Consider the following 20,294-nt stretch of genomic DNA (forward strand, 5'->3'; position numbering starts at 1 on the left):
AACTGCCAGTGTAGGCTAGTTGTAGTCATAGGGATAACAGTTGACGCTATAGTCCATTTTAGAGGCCATTACCTTGTCCATAATTCTTATATTTGGGGTAACATTTAGTAAGAACCCATCTGGGGAGAGAGACACTGCGTCCTCCTCCCCAAACTACCCTAAAAGGAAACCCAATTTCTCTTAGTCAGTCCTCAACCAAACGCAACCATAAGGTTCCTACCGCATCCACCTCCTTCCCCCTCCTTTCGTTCAAATATATCCCATTTTTTTAGTTTGGTTTGGTCCCGTAAATTTTCAAATATTTATTTCCTATATATCAAGAGGAAAGGGGGTCCCCCTTTCATGGAATGCGGAAATATGGGTCTGTTTGACCGCGGAGTTCAGATGCTATTGACCACGGTCGGCGCATTTGCCGCCTTCAGTCTCATGACCATCGCGGTTGGCACGGACTACTGGCTGTACTCGCGCGGCACGTGCAAGTCAAAGTCGGTCAGCGATAACGAGACCAGCAAGAAGAACGAAGAGGTGATGACCCATTCGGGATTGTGGAGGACGTGTTGCTTAGAAGGTAATTGAGCCACATGCGTTTTGCAGTCACTTTATTTTCTCCATGTCAGTATGCCATAGTGAACCTTTTAACCTTTAGCTACATGTAGTAAAACCTATCCCACTCGTTGACGTTATAACTTGTATCCCTTCCTTTGCTTTTCTACTGACATATGCCATGTGGATCAGGTTTATCTTAAGCCCCATACAGTGTATCAAATACAGAATTGGGCCAATGAACTACTGTAAGAACCCTCCATTTCACACCTCTTAGGCCTATACACAATCCCCAAGCAACACCTTCAAAACATGACTTTTCTACATTCTTTGCCACCAGTCGATTGTATTGTTCAAAACAGCACCAAGTGACCATGCCATTCTTCAAACATTTCTAATTGTGAAAACATATGATAATGACCAGTGCACAAGAGCAACAGAGAGTCAGCCATTCCTGTCAAAGGTCTATTTCCATCCAGACCCCACATTTGACCTCGGTTTGATGGGGTACCTTAACAGTGCTTGTCATTTACCCTTTGACCTGGCAGTGCTTAGTATTTTCTGAGTTGTCAAACACAGTCACCTCTGAAGCGCAGGTTCAAGACCACCTCCCACGTCTTGACTTGACACACAGCGGGGTCTTGTTTCCTGTCATGCTCTGGCGGAGACGTCAGATGCTGACTTTGAGCGTAACCTTGTGAGGTTACGCAGCGTTACATCTTCTTAGCAGAGAGATTCACACAGGCCTCCTGTCTCTCTGCACACTCCTCTGTCATTTGATAAGCAGTAAGCAGTCAGTCTCAGGTCAGATCTCTGCTCTAACAGCCTGAGGTGAAGTCAGCCCCAGGAAGTGGTTGATGAAAATAATGTCAGTGCCACTCAACTGTAAAGATCTGATGATTTGAACTCTTCAAAATGTGTATGTTTGCACAGAATAAAGTTGTGTTTTTTGGCATGTTAAATTCACATTGGCAAAAATGTATAAAAAATTGGAAATTACAGTGATGTATTTTTATTTAGAGAGTTTCCTGGGCAATAAAAGTACTGTTGTATGTTAATTTATTCATCGACATTACTGGGTGATTTTGACCAAGGTAGGATGGCTGACGTTGGCCATATCTGTCAGGGCGGCTTAAGCATCTATCTTAAGGTTTGTTCAAGGACTGTCTGACACCCTGCAGCTACCCTTTCCAGGAGCTCTCTGCATCTGTTCTCCTGTGCTAGCCAGGACATACAGTGGGAGAGCCATTTTAGGTCACAATTTGACCCATCACTGGTTAACTACAGCTGTGGAGAGGTTTTCAAAGACTAGAGGTTTTTAACCTTGGTTGAAAATTCACACTTATCTGTGAAGGTGGAGAAAATCAGATGCTGTGATATGACTGGCCTTTGCCTTAGTCAGGCTGTTATGTAATTAACAGACAGTTGTTCATAGTCCAGACCTGACCAAAATCTCCTATACTTGGCACAAGGTGAATTACAATTACAAAGCCCATATGCCGCAGCTTCTCTTTTGTGGCAAGATAACAGCCACCCTCCTCTGAATTGGTGATCCAAATCGCAGGAAATGAACACTGATTTGTAATTTGTGATTCATGAATGGTCTCAGGCCTTGATGAGGGGAGGAAGCGGAGAACGGCACCATCGCATTTACACATCGAGGTCAGATTCATTTGAATACCAATCCAAACGACTTCCTGCTGTGGAAATTGGGCTTAAAAAAACGCAATCGGGTAAATTTATTCGTGGGTAATTAGCACAATTTATACCGAAATCTGTGATATTGAAAAATAGGAAGTAAACTGCAGAGCCGGATCCAGCTGCAGTGGAGTATAAGCAGCAGCTCAGCCACAAGAAGCTCCTGCTACAGACCAGGTGTGGTGCTGCTCTGTCTGCCATCTCAGGTGGATACTGTAACTACAGCATGAAGAGGTTCATGCCAATGCTGAAATCAAGTGGGTACTTTGTATGGAGAATCATCATCCTACACCTTGTGTCTCATATATCGGTAGCTGCCTTGTTGCGATGGATGATGATGCATCCTGTCTGTATCACAACTGACAATGCATACAGTGATTTGCTGTAGCCCAGCTCTGGCCCAATCATACAGCTCATGTTGTGTGCCCAGGTGGGCGAGGGGTTGTGTTTGTTTAATCAGCTCCTGGAGAGGAGAGCCACTGATCACAGAGGGGAATGCCCACACAACCATATACCATTCTACTGCTCACTCCAGTCACTGTAATACCATACATAGCCTCACCCATGAGAAAGTAACCATACAGGCTGAGTGTGAGTGTGAGTGTGAGTGTGTGCGTGCGTGCGTGCGCGTTTGAAGGTAGAGACACTTCTCACTGATCTCTCCTCCGGTGAACATTCAGGTATTTTTCCCTCTCCAGCACTGGAAAGAGAGTGGAGCACTTCGATGGTTCCATAAAATATGGTTTATATAGATTTTGTAGATTTACACTTGTTTTCAGTAGTTGCCTGTGCTATCAGTCGTACAATAGCATATGCCATTGCCAAAGCATGCAATTCATTTGTGAAATCTCACATTGCCCTTGGAGCTGGTTCATATGAATGTTGAGTCCCTTGATCTGTTGCAGTATTTGATTCAATTGTCCTGACATCAGAGAAACCAAAAGATGTGTGCTATCAGCAAAAATCCCTCCACAAGATTTGGCAACAATGTGCCCCTGGCTTACTATTTGGGCAAACAACATCTAACAGGAGTAACACAGTCCATTACGAGGAATGTCAAAGATTAGAGTTCAGCATACATCACAGTTCTATGCTTGCTTCACTCATTCACATCAAATGAGACGCAGTCATTTTAATATGTTTTGTATTGTAATGTGCACTGTATTATACAGTATATTGTATTATGTAGGTGGGTGGCCTTGTGAGAGCTTGAGGTAGAGGCAGGAGGTTATGTAGTACTATGTAGTGTTAAGTATGTTATTCACATTTACATGTTAGTCAGTTAGCAGACGCTCTTATCCACAGTGACTTACAGTACATATATGTTCATACATTTTCGTACGGGTCCCCAAGGAAATCGAACCCACAAACCATGCTCTACCAACAGGGGGATTATGTATATTATATTATGAATTTTAGGTATTTTATTTGTTGTTTTGTTTCCTGTTTGGACCCGAGGAAGAGTAATTAGGGATCCCAATACAATACGAAATACTAAATTCCTCTTCTATAGTGAGAAATACATTTCCAAGACTACATTTTAAACAGAGTTAAATCCTTTGGAGGCTCTATTGTAATAGTCATCCTAATAATACACTAGCACCCAGTTATACTAGCAATTATACTTGCAGTTAAACTATCAGTTATACTAGAAGTTATACTAGCTGTTATACTGGCAGTTATACTAGCTGTCATACTGTCAGTTATACTAGCTGTTATACTGTCAGTTATACTAGCTGTTATACTGGCAGTTATACTAGCAGTTATACTAGCAGTTATACTGGCAGTTATACTAGCAGTTATACTGGCAGTTATACTGGCAGTTATACTAGCAGTTATACTGGCAGTTATACTAGCAGTTATACTAGCAGTTATACTAGCAGTTATACTGGCAGCTATACTATCAGTTATACTACCAGTTATACTATCAGTTATACTAACAGTTATACTAGCAGTTATACTAGCAGTTATACTAGCAGTTATACTGGCAGTTATACTAGCAGTTATACTGGCAGTTATACTGGCAGTTATACTAGCAGTTATACTGGCAGTTATACTGGCAGTTATACTAGCAGTTATACTAGCAGTTATACTAGCAGTTATACTGGCAGTTATACTATCAGTTATACTACCAGTTATACTATCAGTTATACTACCAGTTATACTAGCAGTTATACTAGCAGTTATACTGGCAGTTATACTAGCTGTTATACTGGCAGTTATACTAGCAGTTATACTAGCAGTTATACTAGCTGTTATACAGGCAGTTATACTAGCAGTTATACTAGCAGTTATACTAGCAGTTATACTAGCAGTTATACTACCAGTTATACTGGCAGTTATACTACCAGTTATACTAGCAGTTATACAAACAGTTATACTAGCAGTTATACTAGCAGTTATACAAGCAGTTATACTAGCAGTTATACTAACAGTTATACTACCAGTTATACTACCAGTTATACTAGCAGGTATACTGGCAGGTATACTACCAGTTATACTATCAGTTATACTAACAGTTATACTAGCAGTTATACTAGCAGTTATACTAGCAGTTATACTGGCAGTTATACTAGCAGTTATACTGGCAGTTATACTGGCAGTTATACTAGCAGTTATACTGGCAGTTATACTGGCAGTTATACTAGCAGTTATACTAGCAGTTATACTAGCAGTTATACTGGCAGTTATACTATCAGTTATACTACCAGTTATACTATCAGTTATACTACCAGTTATACTAGCAGTTATACTAGCAGTTATACTGGCAGTTATACTAGCTGTTATACTGGCAGTTATACTAGCAGTTATACTAGCAGTTATACTAGCTGTTATACAGGCAGTTATACTAGCAGTTATACTAGCAGTTATACTAGCAGTTATACTAGCAGTTATACTAGCAGTTATACTGGCAGTTATACTACCAGTTATACTAGCAGTTATACAAACAGTTATACTAGCAGTTATACTAGCAGTTATACAAGCAGTTATACTAGCAGTTATACTAACAGTTATACTACCAGTTATACTACCAGTTATACTACCAATTATACTGGCAGTTATACTACCAGTTATACTAGCAGTTATACTGGCAGTTATACTACCAGTTATGTTAGCAGTTATACTAGCAGTTATACTGGCAGTTATACTAGCAGTTATACTAGCAGTTATACTAGCAGTTATACTGGCAGTTATACTGGCAGTTATACTACCAGTTATACTAGCAGTTATACTGGCAGTTATACTACCAGTTATGTTAGCAGTTATACTAGCTGTTATACTGGCAGTTATACTAGCAGTTATACTGGCAGTTATACTACCAGTTATGTTAGCAGTTATACTAGCAGTTATACTGGCAGTTATACTAGCAGTTATACTAGCAGTTATACTAGCAGTTATACTGGCAGTTATACTATCAGTTATACTGGCAGTTATACTACCAGTTATATTAGCAGTTATACTAGCAGTTATACTAGCAGTTATACTAGCAGTTATACTGGCAGTGATACTACCAGTTATACTGGCAGTTATACTACCAGTTATACTAGCAGTTATACTGGCAGTTATACTAGCAGTTATGTTAGCAGTTATACTAGCAGTTATACTGGCAGTTATACTAGCAGTTATACTGGCAGTTATACTATCAGTTATACTGGCAGTTATACTAGCAGTTATACTACCAGTTATACTGGCAGTTATACAAGCAGTTATACTAGCAGTTATACTAGCAGTTATACAAGCAGTTATACTAGCAGTTATACTAGCAGTTATACTGGCAGTTATACTAGCTGTTATACTGGCTGTTATACTAGCAGTTATACTGGCAGTTATACTAGCTGTTATACAGGCAGTTATACTATCAGTTATACTGGCTGGCAGGTATACTGGCAGTTATACTAGCAGCAATACTGGAAGTTATAGTAGCTGTTATACTGGCAGGTATACTGGCAGTTATACTACCAGTTATACTGGCAGTTATGCTAGCAGCAATACTGGAAGTTATAGTAGCTGTTATACTGGCAGTTATACTATCAGGTATACTGGCAGTTATACTACCAGGTATACTGGCAGTTATACTACCAGTTATACTACCAGTTATACTAGCAGGTATACTGGCAGATATACTAGCAGTTATACTAGCAGTTATACTAGCAGTTATACTGGCAGTTATACTAGCAGTTATACTGGCAGTTATACTAGCAGTTATACTAGCATTTATACTAGCTGTTATACAGGCAGTTATACTAGCAGTTATACTAGCAGTTATACTGGCAGTTATACTGTCAGTTATACTAGCTGTTATACTGGCAGTTATACTAGCAGTTATACTAGCAGTTATACTGGCAGTTATACTAGCAGTTATACTGGCAGTTATACTGGCAGTTATACTAGCAGTTATACTGGCAGTCATACTGGCAGTTATACTAGCAGTTATACTAGCAGTTATACTGGCAGTTATACTATCAGTTATACTACCAGTTATACTATCAGTTATACTACCAGTTATACTAGCAGTTATACTAGCAGTTATTCTGGCAGTTATACTAGCAGTTATACTGGCAGTTATACTAGCAGTTATACTAGCAGTTATACTAGCTGTTATACAGGCAGTTATACTAGCAGTTATACTGGCAGTTATACTACCAGTTATTCTAGTAGTTATACTAGCAGTTATACTAACAGTTATACTACCAGTTATACTACCAGTTATACTAGCAGGTATACTGGCAGGTATACTACCAGTTATACTACCAGTTATACTGGCAGTTATACTACCAGTTATACTAGCAGTTATACTGGCAGTTATACTACCAGTTATGTTAGCAGTTATACTGGCAGTTATACTAGCAGTTATACTAGCAGTTATACAAGCAGTTATACTAGCAGTTATACTAGCAGTTATACTGGCAGTTATACTAGCTGTTATACTGGCAGTTATACTAGCAGTTATACTGGCAGTTATACTAGCTGTTATACAGGCAGTTATACTATCAGTTATACTGGCTGGCAGGTATACTGGCAGTTATACTAGCAGCAATACTGGAAGTTATAGTAGCTGTTATACTGGCAGGTATACTGGCAGTTATACTACCAGTTATACTGGCAGTTATGCTAGCAGCAATACTGGAAGTTATAGTAGCTGTTATACTGGCAGTTATACTAGCAGGTATACTGGCAGTTATACTACCAGGTATACTAGCAGGTATACTAGCAGGTATACTGGCAGGTATACTAGCAGTTATACTAGCAGTTATACTGGCAGTTATACTACCAGTTATACTACCAGTTATACTGGCAGTTATACTAGCAGTTATACTGGCAGTTATACTACCAGTTATGCTAGCAGTTATACTGGCAGTTATACTAGCAGTTATACTAGCAGTTATACTAGCAGTTATACTGGCAGTTATTCTAGCAGTTATACTACCAGTTATACTAGCAGGTATACTGGCAGGTATACTACCAGTTATACTAGCAGTTATACTAGCAGTTATACTGGCAGTTATACTACCAGTTATACTAGCAGTTATACTAGCAGTTATACTACCAGTTATACTAGCAGTTATACTGGCAGTTATACTAGCAGTTATGCTAGCAGTTATACTGACAGTTATACTAGCAGTTATACTAGCAGTTATATTACCAGTTATACTGGCAGTTATACTGGCAGTTATACTACCGGTTATACTACCAGTTATACTACCATTTTTACTAGCAGTTATACTAGCAGTTATACTACCAGTTATACTGGCAATTATACTACCAGTTATACTAGCAGTCATACAAGCAGTTATACTAGCAGTTATACTAGCAGTTATACAAGCAGTTATACTAGCAGTTATACTAGCAGTTATACTGGCAGTTATACTAGCTGTTATACTGGCAGTTATACTAGCAGTTATACTGGCAGTTATACTAGCTGTTATACAAGCAGTTATACTATCAGTTATACTGGCAGTTATACTAGCAGCAATACTGGAAGTTATAGTAGCTGTTATACTGGCAGGTATACTAGCAGTTATACTGGCAGTTATACTAGCAGTTATACTAGCAGGTATACTGACAGGTATACTACCAGCTATACTAGCAGTTATACTGGCAGTTATACTACCAGTTATACTACCAGTTATACTAGCAGTTATACTGGCAGTTATACTACCAGTTATGCTAGCAGTTATACTGGCAGTTATACTAGCAGTTATACTAGCAGTTATATTACCAGTTATACTGGCAGTTATACTAGCAGTTATACTGGCAGTTATACTACCAGTTATACTAGCAGTTATACAAACAGTTATACTAGCAGTTATACTAGCAGTTATACAAGCAGTTATACTAGCAGTTATACTAGCAGTTATACTGGCAGTTATACTAGCTGTTATACTGGCAGTTATACTACCGGTTATACTACCAGTTATACTAGCAGTTATACTAGCAGTTATACTAGCAGTTATACTACCAGTTATACTGGCAGTTATACTACCAGTTATACTAGCAGTTATACAAACAGTTATACTAGCAGTTATACTAGCAGTTATACAAGCAGTTATACTAGCAGTTATACTAGCAGTTATACTGGCAGTTATACTAGCTGTTATACTGGCAGTTATACTAGCAGTTATACTAGCAGTTATACTGGCAGTTATACTAGCTGTTATACATGCAGTTATACTATCAGTTATACTGGCTGGCAGGTATACTGGCAGTTATACTAGCAGCAATACTGGAAGTTATAGTAGCTGTTATACTGGCAGGTATACTGGCAGTTATACTACCAGTTATACTGGCAGTTATACTAGCAGCAATACTGGAAGTTATAGTAGCTGTTATACTGGCAGTTATACTAGCAGGTATACTGGCAGTTATACTACCAGTTATACTGACAGTTATACTAGCAGTTATACTAGCAGGCATACTGGCAGTTATACTGGCAGTTATACTACCAGTTATACTGGCAGTATACTCGCAGTTTTACTAGGAGTTATACTAGCTGTTATACTAGCAGTTATACTGCCAGTTATACTAGCAGTTATACAAGCAGTTATACTAGCAGTTATACTGGCAGTTATACCGGCTGGCAGGAATACTGGCAGTTATACAAGCAGTTATACTGGCAGTTATACTAGCAGTTATACTGGCAGTTATACGAGCAGTTTTACTAGCATTTATACTGGCAGCTATACTGGCAGTTATACTGGCCTGTGCTTTGGAAGTCTGTGCAAACTAGTCTGTGTATTATTGTCATACTAAGGCAGAGCCATACAAAGGGGATGAGGTAATGGGATTTGTCTGGGTCTATGTTCTGTGTGTGTTAAGCATTCAGTAAACATGTGTGGTGCTAATGGATTGAGCCCCAGAGGGAGGGGGGAACACTGCTCCATTCTGTCTGGGCTGGGCGACTTCCTACCGGAGCATCCTCGTCGGTCGGCACGGCCGCCTCTCCTCACATCCAGGTATAGCACACCGCCACGCCTCGCTCCAAGCTAATCTGCCCCATTCATCTTCATTACAGCGCCCCCCTCTGCCTCGGCTATAGGAGGAGAAACGGAGGAAGGGAGGAGGACGGGGGGTGCGGGCAGGAGGTGCAAAAGAAGATGGGAAAATCCTTTGACAAAAGAGGGCTACTTTGGTGGCTGTGTTTCCCCACCTTTCCCCGTATCACCTGTTGTATGAGTGGTTTTCTTCAGTAAGACCAATAATTCACCCCCTGCCTCGGGGTTCACTGGCAGAGCCGTTTCCCATGAAGGACTATCAGCAATAGAGGGAATACATGTGCTTTCTTTGCTACCTCGATGCCGCTTGGAAGAGTAGTCCAATACTTTGTGATGCCATATGAATGAAAATATATGGGGGCCAGCTCTACTCTCTGCATGAAAAAAACTTGAAATCCACCCACTTAGTACCCTTTCCTGGTTTTTCAGTTGTGGAAATGGATGTAGGATGGTTGAGGAAATTAATGACCAAACTCCAGGACTTGTTTGTGCGGCCTCCCTCGGTTCCTTCCTGTCAATCACCTTGAGACTATACCCGTGTGTGTGTACAGGCACTGTATCTTATGGTTTTCTACATGAGTAAGCGGGTGTAGCGTTTTGAACAGGTGGGAGTAATCTACGAGTGTTTTCTTCATGTGTATGTGTGTTTGAGCCTGAGCACTTGTTTGTGTGTGTGTACACGTTTGTGTGTGTGTCTGTGTGTGTGTGGGTGTGCGTGTGAATGTTTACACCCGCGTGTGCGTACATGCATGTGTATATATCCGGTGTATATGTGTGTGTGTGTGTGTGTGTGTGTGTGTGTGTGTGTGTGTGTGTGTGTGTGTTTGTGTGTGTGTGTGTGTAAAAGAGAGACACAGAATGAGAGATAGTGCAGAGATTGTTGGGCTGGGCAGTGCCAGTGCTCCAGAGCAGGATTAGTCTCATAGTCCAATCAGATAAGGATTACACCGGCTGGCACAGGCCCACCCAGGCTAATGACCTGACCCTAAAGTGGCATTAGGCTGTATTATGACACAGCTCCACTGTACACCCAGCTGCATGAACAGGATAACATGCCCGCATATCCGCCATCAAGGAACCCAAGCATAGCCACGCACACCAGTGTACTGGATGGCCATATCAAGTTGAATACAGAGTACTATATCCGTGGCAATTCAGAGTGGTCTGGTCTTCAACCACTTGTTGAGATAGGTGCAATAGGGGTTCATGGACAATCCCTTCCTTAGAGTTTCATTGGACTGGCTATCCACACTCGGAGGGTTGTGGAATGACATCTGCCCCAGTCACATCCCTCCTCTCAGCTGCTATCTAAGTGACTGGGCTCTATTGCACTGTCACCTCTCCCAGAGCCCATAGATAGATGTGATTCATTTAGCTCTGACCTGTCTGCCGCTGTGGCTACAGTAGCTCTGCTCTGCTGGGACTGCAGACAGACACTACTGGTCTGGACTGTTTTATTGGTCTGTACACTGGTCCGTTCTATTGGCCACTAAGGCCTGATTATTACAGTACAGTCATTACTAGATGGGGCTGTGTGAGACTCAATCACCTTCATTACAGTAGTACAGTGTCTGTGGTGTCAGTCTGTCTGTCATTGTCCCACTGTGGAGATGGCCATGTACTGTAGTTCTACTCCTTTATAATGTACTGTCCATTGCCTTGGGGTTTCCTCTTATTGGAGAGAGAGTGAATAGTGGGAGTGATTATGGTTCAGTACAGTCTTATGTGCTGTTGCAGTGTTTTGGTCATGTGTAGGTCAATCACTAAGCCCCTCCTTTCTGATGTTATAACATGCTTTAGTACAGTGAATGCTATATCACTTTCCTATCGGGTTTTCTCATTCTCATTCTATGCTCCAGTATAGTGGAGGTGTGTAGTATGTAGGAGTCTCCATGCTATTCTGAATCTCACCTCCCCCACACTTAGCTAACTGTACCTGCCAGAGAAGGCCTCTCCTGGCTTGGCAGTGGTGTGAAGCGGCATAATCCTCATCTTCTTCTCCTCTATGTGCCCGTGTTTTGTGATGGGCTATGGAGGGGGAGATGCCATAGGAATTTGATTAGGGTATGATTAATGGCATTGATGGCTTTGATCGATGGGAGATGTGCTGTAAACTTTGGTAGCCCTGTCCCATAAAAGCCGTTGTCGTGTCTTTGGCTATGCCGGATTAAGTGATATGACATGCTATTCCATAAAATAATTTGACCTGATTGAGCTAATCATGTAAATGTAATTAACTAGAGAGTCGGGCACCACAAAATAATATTTATAGAGCTGTTATCTTCCGAATAAACTCTTAAAGACCTAGTAATATTTTACATCAGTAGCAGTCAATATTTATCGTCCTCTTAATTCACTGTAGAGTTTATGTCATCTGATCATTGATGAGAATGTCTCAGATGACAACCGAACTGACATCATATTCATTAAGTACCATATGTTCAATTGGTCGCATTACCAGAATATAGTTCATTTCCCCCCACCTTCTGATAACCTCAGTAGGGTAGAGAGAGGAAAAAGGGGGGAAGAGGTATTTATGACTGTCATAAACCTACCCCCCAGGCCAAAGTCATGACAACGCCCTCCTGCACGCCCACCTGCCTGCCCGCCTGCCTGCCCACCTGCCTGCCTGCCCACCTGCCTGCCCGCCTGCCTGCCCACCCACCTGCCGGCCCACCTACCTGCCTGCCCACCTGCCTGCCCACCTGCCTGCGCACCTACCTGCCTGCCTGCCCACCTGCCTGCCCACCTGCCTGCCCACTTGCCCACTCAGCATGTAGGAGTCCCCCTGCTCCACTAAACGAGAGGGCCAGTCGTAAATTAGAAAAAAAGGACACGTGTCAAAGAGAGGACGGCGTCCGGGTCACCACATGATAATTACATCAGTCCTCTCCAGTCACTGAAACTTGTGTGTGTGTGTGTGTGCGTGTGTGTGTGTGCGTATGTGTGTGGCTCTCGCCTTCATTTACACATGTTATTTTTAGCTGCAGTCAGTTGTGTTGAGGGGGAGTCTATCTTTATCCTGCATGGCCAGGGAACAAATCAGTAGTGCATATGGGCTGGGCAGCTGGGCCAGACATACCCTGGGCCAGTCATACCCTGGGACAGTCATACTCTGGGCCAGTCATACCCTGGGACAGTCATTATACCCTGGGACAGTCATCATATCCTGGGATAGTCATACCCTGTGTCAGTCATACCCTGTGCCAGTCACACCCTAGGCCAGTCATACCCTGTGCCAGTCACACCCTGGGCCAGTCACACCCTGGGCTAGTCTCTGTAACACTATTGAGTGGACAGGGGGCACTAGACTCTGGCTGCCAATATAGATGTTATTGTACCGATTACAGTTGACTGTTATAGTACACAAACTTGATGAAAATACATGTGATGCGCTGGCACCAGAAACAGTGAGATGAGACTGAAATAAATGAATGTATCCTGGCAGGATATTGCATGGTTACAGGCACAAATAAATAGTTCACTGCTCCTAACAACACAGTAGTCTCTTACCTTGGTTCCACATCAGCGGCCATTTCCTTAAGCAGTGGAAATCTCCTAAAGAGACCCAATAGTAAATAATAATTAACCTCAGATACAATCCATTCATTTTAAGGAGGTGAGATCCACTCCTTTTTCCTGCGATAGTGAGGAGAAACTACAGCAATCTGCCTTTTGATTAATTGGTGGTGTCCACAGCGCAGTTCATTTGCCATCTATTACACCGTATTTGCTTTGTGTCAGCGCGGAGCCCAAACACACTGCATCATCCCGGAGAGTGGGAGTGGGTAGAGTTCTGTCTGCTCCCCAACACCCTGCCATACTGTATGGGGTGTGAGGTGAGCCTGCACCTGCACCTGGATCCAGTAAGACCAAGGCCCCGGTCCTTCACGGGGTTACGACTCCAGCCCTAGCACAACAGGCTCTCAGTGTTGCTGTGGAGAGGAGAATGAGATATTCCCACCTCTGTAGAACCCTCTTAGCACCTAGTGGGAAAGGTGCTGACAGCTCCACTCCCTGCCTGGTCCAGGTATATTTACTGTAGATAGCGTAACTCCAGTTTCATATACTCTGCAATCAATGTGTTTTAGGTATAACAATACAATGGAGCTAGACAGAGTTGTAATATGAGATGTACAGAGTTTTGAGGGTATTGGATTTCTGCACAGCTAAAGAGTTGAGTCCTGACTGCAGGGCAGATAGAGTCATGATTTTGTTGTACTCACCTGAGCCCCTCATTTCTTTTTTCATTGTCTATCGACCCGGGTCAGAGAGAGTAATGTCACATTTTGACAACATTATTGACAAGTAACATTTGAGGTTGCAAAGGCAAATGGAAATGTTTCTCACAGCACACTGACTGAAGGTATTCTGTGCCTTACCTCCTTTAAGGGGATGTCGGTGGCCATGTTTGTATGGGGGCCTGCAGAGGCGATACTTAGCTCTGACTGTGTGTCAATCTCCAAAGACGGGACTGGCCACTGCATGTGTAAGACTGTGTGTGTGTGTGTGTGTGTGTGTGTGTGTGTGTGTGTGTGTGTGTGTGTGTGTGTGTGTGTGTGTGTGTGTGTGTGTGTGTGTGTGTGTGTGTGTGTTAGTGCATGTGTGTGCATGTGGGGCTGTTCAGATGGTCCTGTTAACTACACCCCAGTGAGTTTTTACTGTAGCCGACAGAGCTGGCAGACCCCACTGTCACAGCAAATGGTGCTGTTGGGAAAACAAACACTTGTAATGAGACTCTATCTGTCAAATGAGACCATCAGAAACTGCTCCAAGCTAAGAAAAAAAATGGAAGGTGGTGATGTCACCGGCTGACTTGTGTGGGAGTAATGATGTTGACAAGGTCAAAGGGAGACTGCTGAACATTTGATTATTGGTCAAAAAAAGATATATATATATTTATAGTTATGCAATCCAAATATTTATTTTTAAACAGATAAACATTATTAAAGCCATCCCATTTTAACATACACAAACTTTGTGTAAGTTACACTCAATGTTATTTCAGAATGAATCTTACCTGTGAACTGTAACTTTAGCAGTGACGGAGTGAGTCGGGGGTTAATCTGAAGGCTGATGATGGAATATGTTCTCTACAGGAAATGATGTAAACCTGGTGTCCAGGTATGGCTGACACTCGATTATTCATGTCTATGGAGGGATAATGTATGTGTTCTGACTCTGAAGCTCAGCCACAGCCTTAGCCAATGCTGACAACGCATCTGATTTTCCTGAAGATGAAAGACAATGCTACGATAATCTCCAGATCAGGTCGAAAGTGTCAAAATTAAGGTGCTACATACCGATGTAGCTGGGGATAAGGCTCTGCTAAATCACAGAGGAAGATGATGCAACACTTCCTGTCCAGCCCATCACGTTTAGCCCCTTCTGTCCCACTCCTTTGTGTGTGTGTGTGTGTGTGTGTGTGTGTGTGTGTGTGTGTGTGTGTGTGTGTGTGTGTGTGTGTGTGTGTGTGTATGCTCATTGCCTGTGTGCAGTAAGGAACAGTATGAATTTTTAATGGCGAGCAGCGTGGCTTTTCTTTGCTCTCTCAGATCGTTTTCCAGGACAGGAGTCTCTCATGAGTTCACAACAGCATGCACATGGACTGCTCCTGTGCCATAACACACGCATTCACAACCAGGGTCAGGAAGGAATTATTCTCTATCACAGCTAGTGTGCACACCTACTCTTACTGACACGCATACCTGACAAACACATGCATACAGAGAGGGAGAAATACAGCAGCCTGTGCTTGAACCAGCCTAAAGGTAACCACCATACCCCAGACCTGCTGGTCTCATGTTGCTGTAACCACCATACCCCAGACCTGCTGGTCTCATGGTGCTGTAACCACCATACCCCAGACCTGCTGGTCTCATGTTGCTGTAACCACCATACCCCAGACCTGCTGGTCTCATGGTGCTGTAACCACCATACCCCAGACCTGCTGGTCTCATGGTGCTGTAACCACCATACCCCAGACCTGCTGGTCTCATGTTGCTGTAACCACCATACCCCAGACCTGCTGGTCTCATGTTGCTGTAACCACCATACCCCAGACCTGCTGGTCTCATGGTGCTGTAACCACCATACCCCAGACCTGCTGGTCTCATGTTGCTGTAACCACCATACCCCAGACCTGCTGGTCTCATGGTGCTGTAACCACCATACCCCAGACCTGCTGGTCTCATGGTGCTGTAACCACCATACCCCAGACCTGCTGGTCTCATGTTGCTGTAACCACCATACCCCAGACCCGCTGGTCTCATGGTGCTGTAACCACCATACCCCAGACCTGCTGGTCTCATGGTGATGTAACCACCATACCCCAGACCTGCTGGTCTCATGGTGCTGTAACCACCATACCCCAGACCTGCTGGTCTCATGGGGTTGCACAAGTCAAAACTGAACATATTGTATCAAAATGAAGCTAAGTTGCGATGATGGGCTGTAAGGAGCCTGGCTTTTATATTTTGTTTCCCCTCAGTACGCCTCATACCACCTGTTGGAGAGCTCCGCGGCAGATGGCAGACCAAGGCTCAGAACACAACACTGTATTACTGTCGGCCTCAGTGTCTGCTACTGACAATGTCAGTATCACTTATACAATTGACTGAATATTTCACTGGCTCACTATATCTGTGTAGGAATGACATCCTATGGCAACCCTGTAACCAAGTTAGCCATTGTCATATGTGTCTACAGTGGAAAGGTGAGACTCTCACAAACACATACATGTTGGTTGTTTTGCTCTAGGACGCCCACAGGCCTCACAAGGCCCCCGGTATCGGTTGGAAACATTAATGGAAGAACAGTATACTGTATATGGAGACTGTTTGCTGCCAAAAATAAGGGGTTAAATATATGTAAAAAAAAAAATACAAAAATGATGGTCATTATATTTCTTATATCTCTCAGATAAAACAGACACTTCAGAACAAACTGCATTTAGATTTTTTGGGGGGGATTATCTGTTGTTCCATGTAGTGAATCTGTTATTCAATGCATTTGTATGGGCTAATAGCAGTAAGGCCAAATGACATTTTTTATCAAATACATTATTATATACTGTATATTGATTTTTCTATACTTCAAGGGGTCTTAAAATCAAATAGCTAAATGATCCTTGGTATGACCTTCTTAAAACAATTCCATATACAGTGCATTCGGGAAGTGTTCAGATCCCTTGGCTTTTTTCACATTTTGTTACGTTACAGCCTTTTTCTAAAATCTTGAAATTCCTCATCAATCTACACACAATACCCCATAATGACAAAGTGAGAACAGTTTTTTTTTTTTGGGGGGGGGCTATTTAGGCTATTTATAAAACAATTAAAACAGAAATACCTGATTTAAATAAGTATTCGGACCCTTTTCTATAAGACTCGAAATTGAGCTCAGGTGCATCCTGTTTCCATTGATCATCCTTGAGATGTTCCTACAACTTGATTGGAGTCCACCTGTGGTAAATTCAAATGATTGAACATGAATTGGAAAGGCACACATCTGTCTATATAAGGTCCCACAGTTGACAGTGCACGTCAGAGCAAAAACATAGCCATGAGGTCAAAGGAATTGTCCTTAGAGCTCCGTGACAGGATTGTGTCAAGGCACAGATCTGGGGAAGGGTACCAAAACATTTCTGCAGCATTGAACGTGCCCAAGAACACAGTGGCTTCCATCATTCTTAAATGGAAGAAGTTTGGAACCACCAAGACTCTTCCTAGAGCTGGCCGCCAGCCAAACTGAGCACTCTGGGCAGAAGGGCCTTGGTCAGGGATGTGACCTAGAGCCCGAAGGTCAGTCTGACAGAGCTCCAGAGTACCGCTGTGGAGATGGGAGAACCTTTCAGAAGGACAACCATCTCTACAGCACTCCACAAATCAGGCCTTTATGGTAGAGTGGCCAGACGGAAGCCACTCCTCAGTAAAAGGCACATGACAGCCCGCTTGGTGTTTGCCAAAAGGCACCTAGAGCACTCTCAGACCACGAGAAACAAGATTATCTGGTCTGATGAAACCAAGATTGAACTCTTTGGCCTGAATGCCATCCCTACTGTGAAGCATGGTGGTGGCAGCATCATGCTGTGGGGATGTTTTTCTGCGACAGGGACTGGGAGAGTAGTCAGGATCGAGTGAAAGAGAGATCCTTGATGAAAACCTGCTCCAGAGTGCTCAGGACCTCAGACTGGGGTGGAGGCTCACCTTCCAACAGGACAACGACCCTAAGCACACAGCCAATAGAACACAGGAGTGGCATCAGGACAAGTCTCGGAATGTCCTTAAGTGGCCCAGCCAGAGCCCGGACTTGAACCTGATCCAACATCTCTGGAGAGACCTGAAAATAGTTGTGCAGCAATGCTCCCCATCCAATTTGAAAGAGCTTGAGAGGATCTGCAGAGAAGAATGGGAGGAACTTCCCAAATACAGGTGTGCCAAGCTTGTAGCGTCATACCCAAGAAGACTCGAGGCTATAATTGCTGCCAAAGGTGCTTAAACAAAGTACTGAGTAAATGTCTGAATACTTATGTAAATGTGATATTTCTGTTTTTATATCATTTTTATTTGCGAACATTTGCCAAAAACCTGTTTTTTCTTTGTCATTATGATGTATTGTGTGTAGATTGATGAGAAAAAAAACTATAAAATAAATTTTAGAGCAAGGCTGTAACGTAACAAAATGTGGAAAAAGTCAAGGGGTCTGAATACTTTCCGAATGCACTGTAGCTTAGTGGATCCCTTAGACAGGGCTTAGACTTTATAGTGTTAACCCTAATTGCTCCAGGGTTGCCGTTGATAATGGCAGACCTTGGCTGTGACCCCACTCTCTGAGGGTGTCTCAGGTAGAGTTGGGATATGCCAAAAACACATTTCTAATTCACACATGTGAAGTGTGTGAAATAGGAAAAATATAAGCACCCACCAAATTATTATTATTACTATTATAATAAAATGTGCTTATACTATGTGAAGTGTTTTCACACACAGGAAGTGTTACCCAGAGGCCTAATTAAAACATTAATCAAGTAAATTAAGTAGAGATCACACACAGCCTTACCATTGCCCCCCGGGCCAAAGGCTGACCATTGCTAGACTACTTTTCTGCTCTAATGCTAATGCTAACCGCACACTGCTTGCTCTAGCCTTTTGCTAGCCTCGTTTCCTTATGTCTGTCTGATTTTGATCAATGTTGGTGCTAATGCTGTTTGCCCTCTGTGTTTCGAAGATAGGCGGTGTGTAACAAACTCTAGAGCTGGAGTCAGAAGCTTAGCCCATCATGTTGTGTGACTTGCTGCAGGGCGCCCATGTTTGTTCACAGTACAGAATAATTGCATTGGATCGCAAGGCTGCAGTGCTATGCTATCCGGATAGCTAGAGGCTAAAGGCTCCCGCATACTGGATTTGGTTTGCTCCTAGCAGAACTCGGCTAGGCGAAGTGAACGTCTGTAACTCGCGTACTCCCTTAAAAGACCTTCGCTTCAAAAACTAGAAAAAAATGGCAATGTTACTGTTTGTCCCCTTTGAGACGCTGTAGCATCAACAAAGCCAGTATACACGTCCTCAAAAAAGTCTGAATTAATCTAAGATAAACCAAGAAATCTGTAATTCCTTTTGACGTTTTTGCTGAGGTCTAAAGCCTTCTTTTTCTGCAGTCTGAACAGCTAAAAAGATAATGGAATCGGACATTTCAAGCCCCATTTCAAACCACCTTCATTGGTGGTTTAAAGTCAGATACAAATCTGATCCCCAGCCATGCAACTTGTGTCTGAATAGTCAAATCTGATCCCCAGCCATGCAACTTGTGTCTGAATAGTCAAATCTGATCCCCAGCCATGCAACTTGTGTCTGAATAGTCAAATCTGATCCCCAGCCATGCAACTTGTGTCTGAATAGTCAAATCTGATCCCCAGCCATGCAACTTGTGTCTGAATAGTCAAATCTGATCCCCAGCCATGCAACTTGTGTCTGAATAGTCAAATCTGATCCCCAGCCATGCAACTTGTGTCTGAATAGTCAAATCTGATCCCCAGCCATGCAACTTGTGTCTGAATAGTCAAATCTGATCCCCAGCCATGCAACTTGTGTCTGAATAGTCAAATCTGATCCCCAGCCATGCAACTTGTGTCTGAATAGTCAAATCTGATCCCCAGCCATGCAACTTGTGTCTGAATAGTCAAATCTGATCCCCAGCCATGCAACTTGTGTCTGAATAGTCAAATCTGATCCCCAGCCATGCAACTTGTGTCTGAATAGTCAAATCTGATCCCCAGCCATGCAACTTGTGTCTGAATAGTCAAATCTGATCCCCAGCCATGCAACTTGTGTCTGAATAGTCAAATCTGATCCCCAGCCATGCAACTTGTGTCTGAATAGTCAAATCTGATCCCCAGCCATGCAACTTGTGTCTGAATAGTCAAATCTGATCCCCAGCCATGCAACTTGTGTCTGAATAGTCAAATCTGATCCCCAGCCATGCAACTTGTGTCTGAATAGTCAAATCTGATCCCCAGCCATGCAACTTGTGTCTGAATAGTCAAATCTGATATATTTGCCCTCG

At 42.7% G+C, this 20,294-nt stretch overlaps 1 protein-coding gene across 1 annotated transcript in view; it reads left to right on the forward strand.

Moving 5' to 3' along the window:
* The first annotated feature begins 342 nt into the window (after positions 1 to 342).
* LOC139422307 (voltage-dependent calcium channel gamma-2 subunit) overlaps positions 343 to 20,294 on the forward strand; it is a 72,898-nt gene continuing 52,946 nt past the window's right edge. The window contains exon 1 of the mRNA XM_071173502.1: positions 343 to 568. Within this exon, the coding sequence (XP_071029603.1) occupies positions 343 to 568 (226 nt within the window). The remainder of the gene's footprint in view (positions 569 to 20,294) is intronic.

Source organism: Oncorhynchus clarkii, chromosome 12, assembly GCF_045791955.1.
Source record: "Oncorhynchus clarkii lewisi isolate Uvic-CL-2024 chromosome 12, UVic_Ocla_1.0, whole genome shotgun sequence".
Lineage (NCBI taxonomy): Eukaryota > Metazoa > Chordata > Actinopteri > Salmoniformes > Salmonidae > Oncorhynchus > Oncorhynchus clarkii.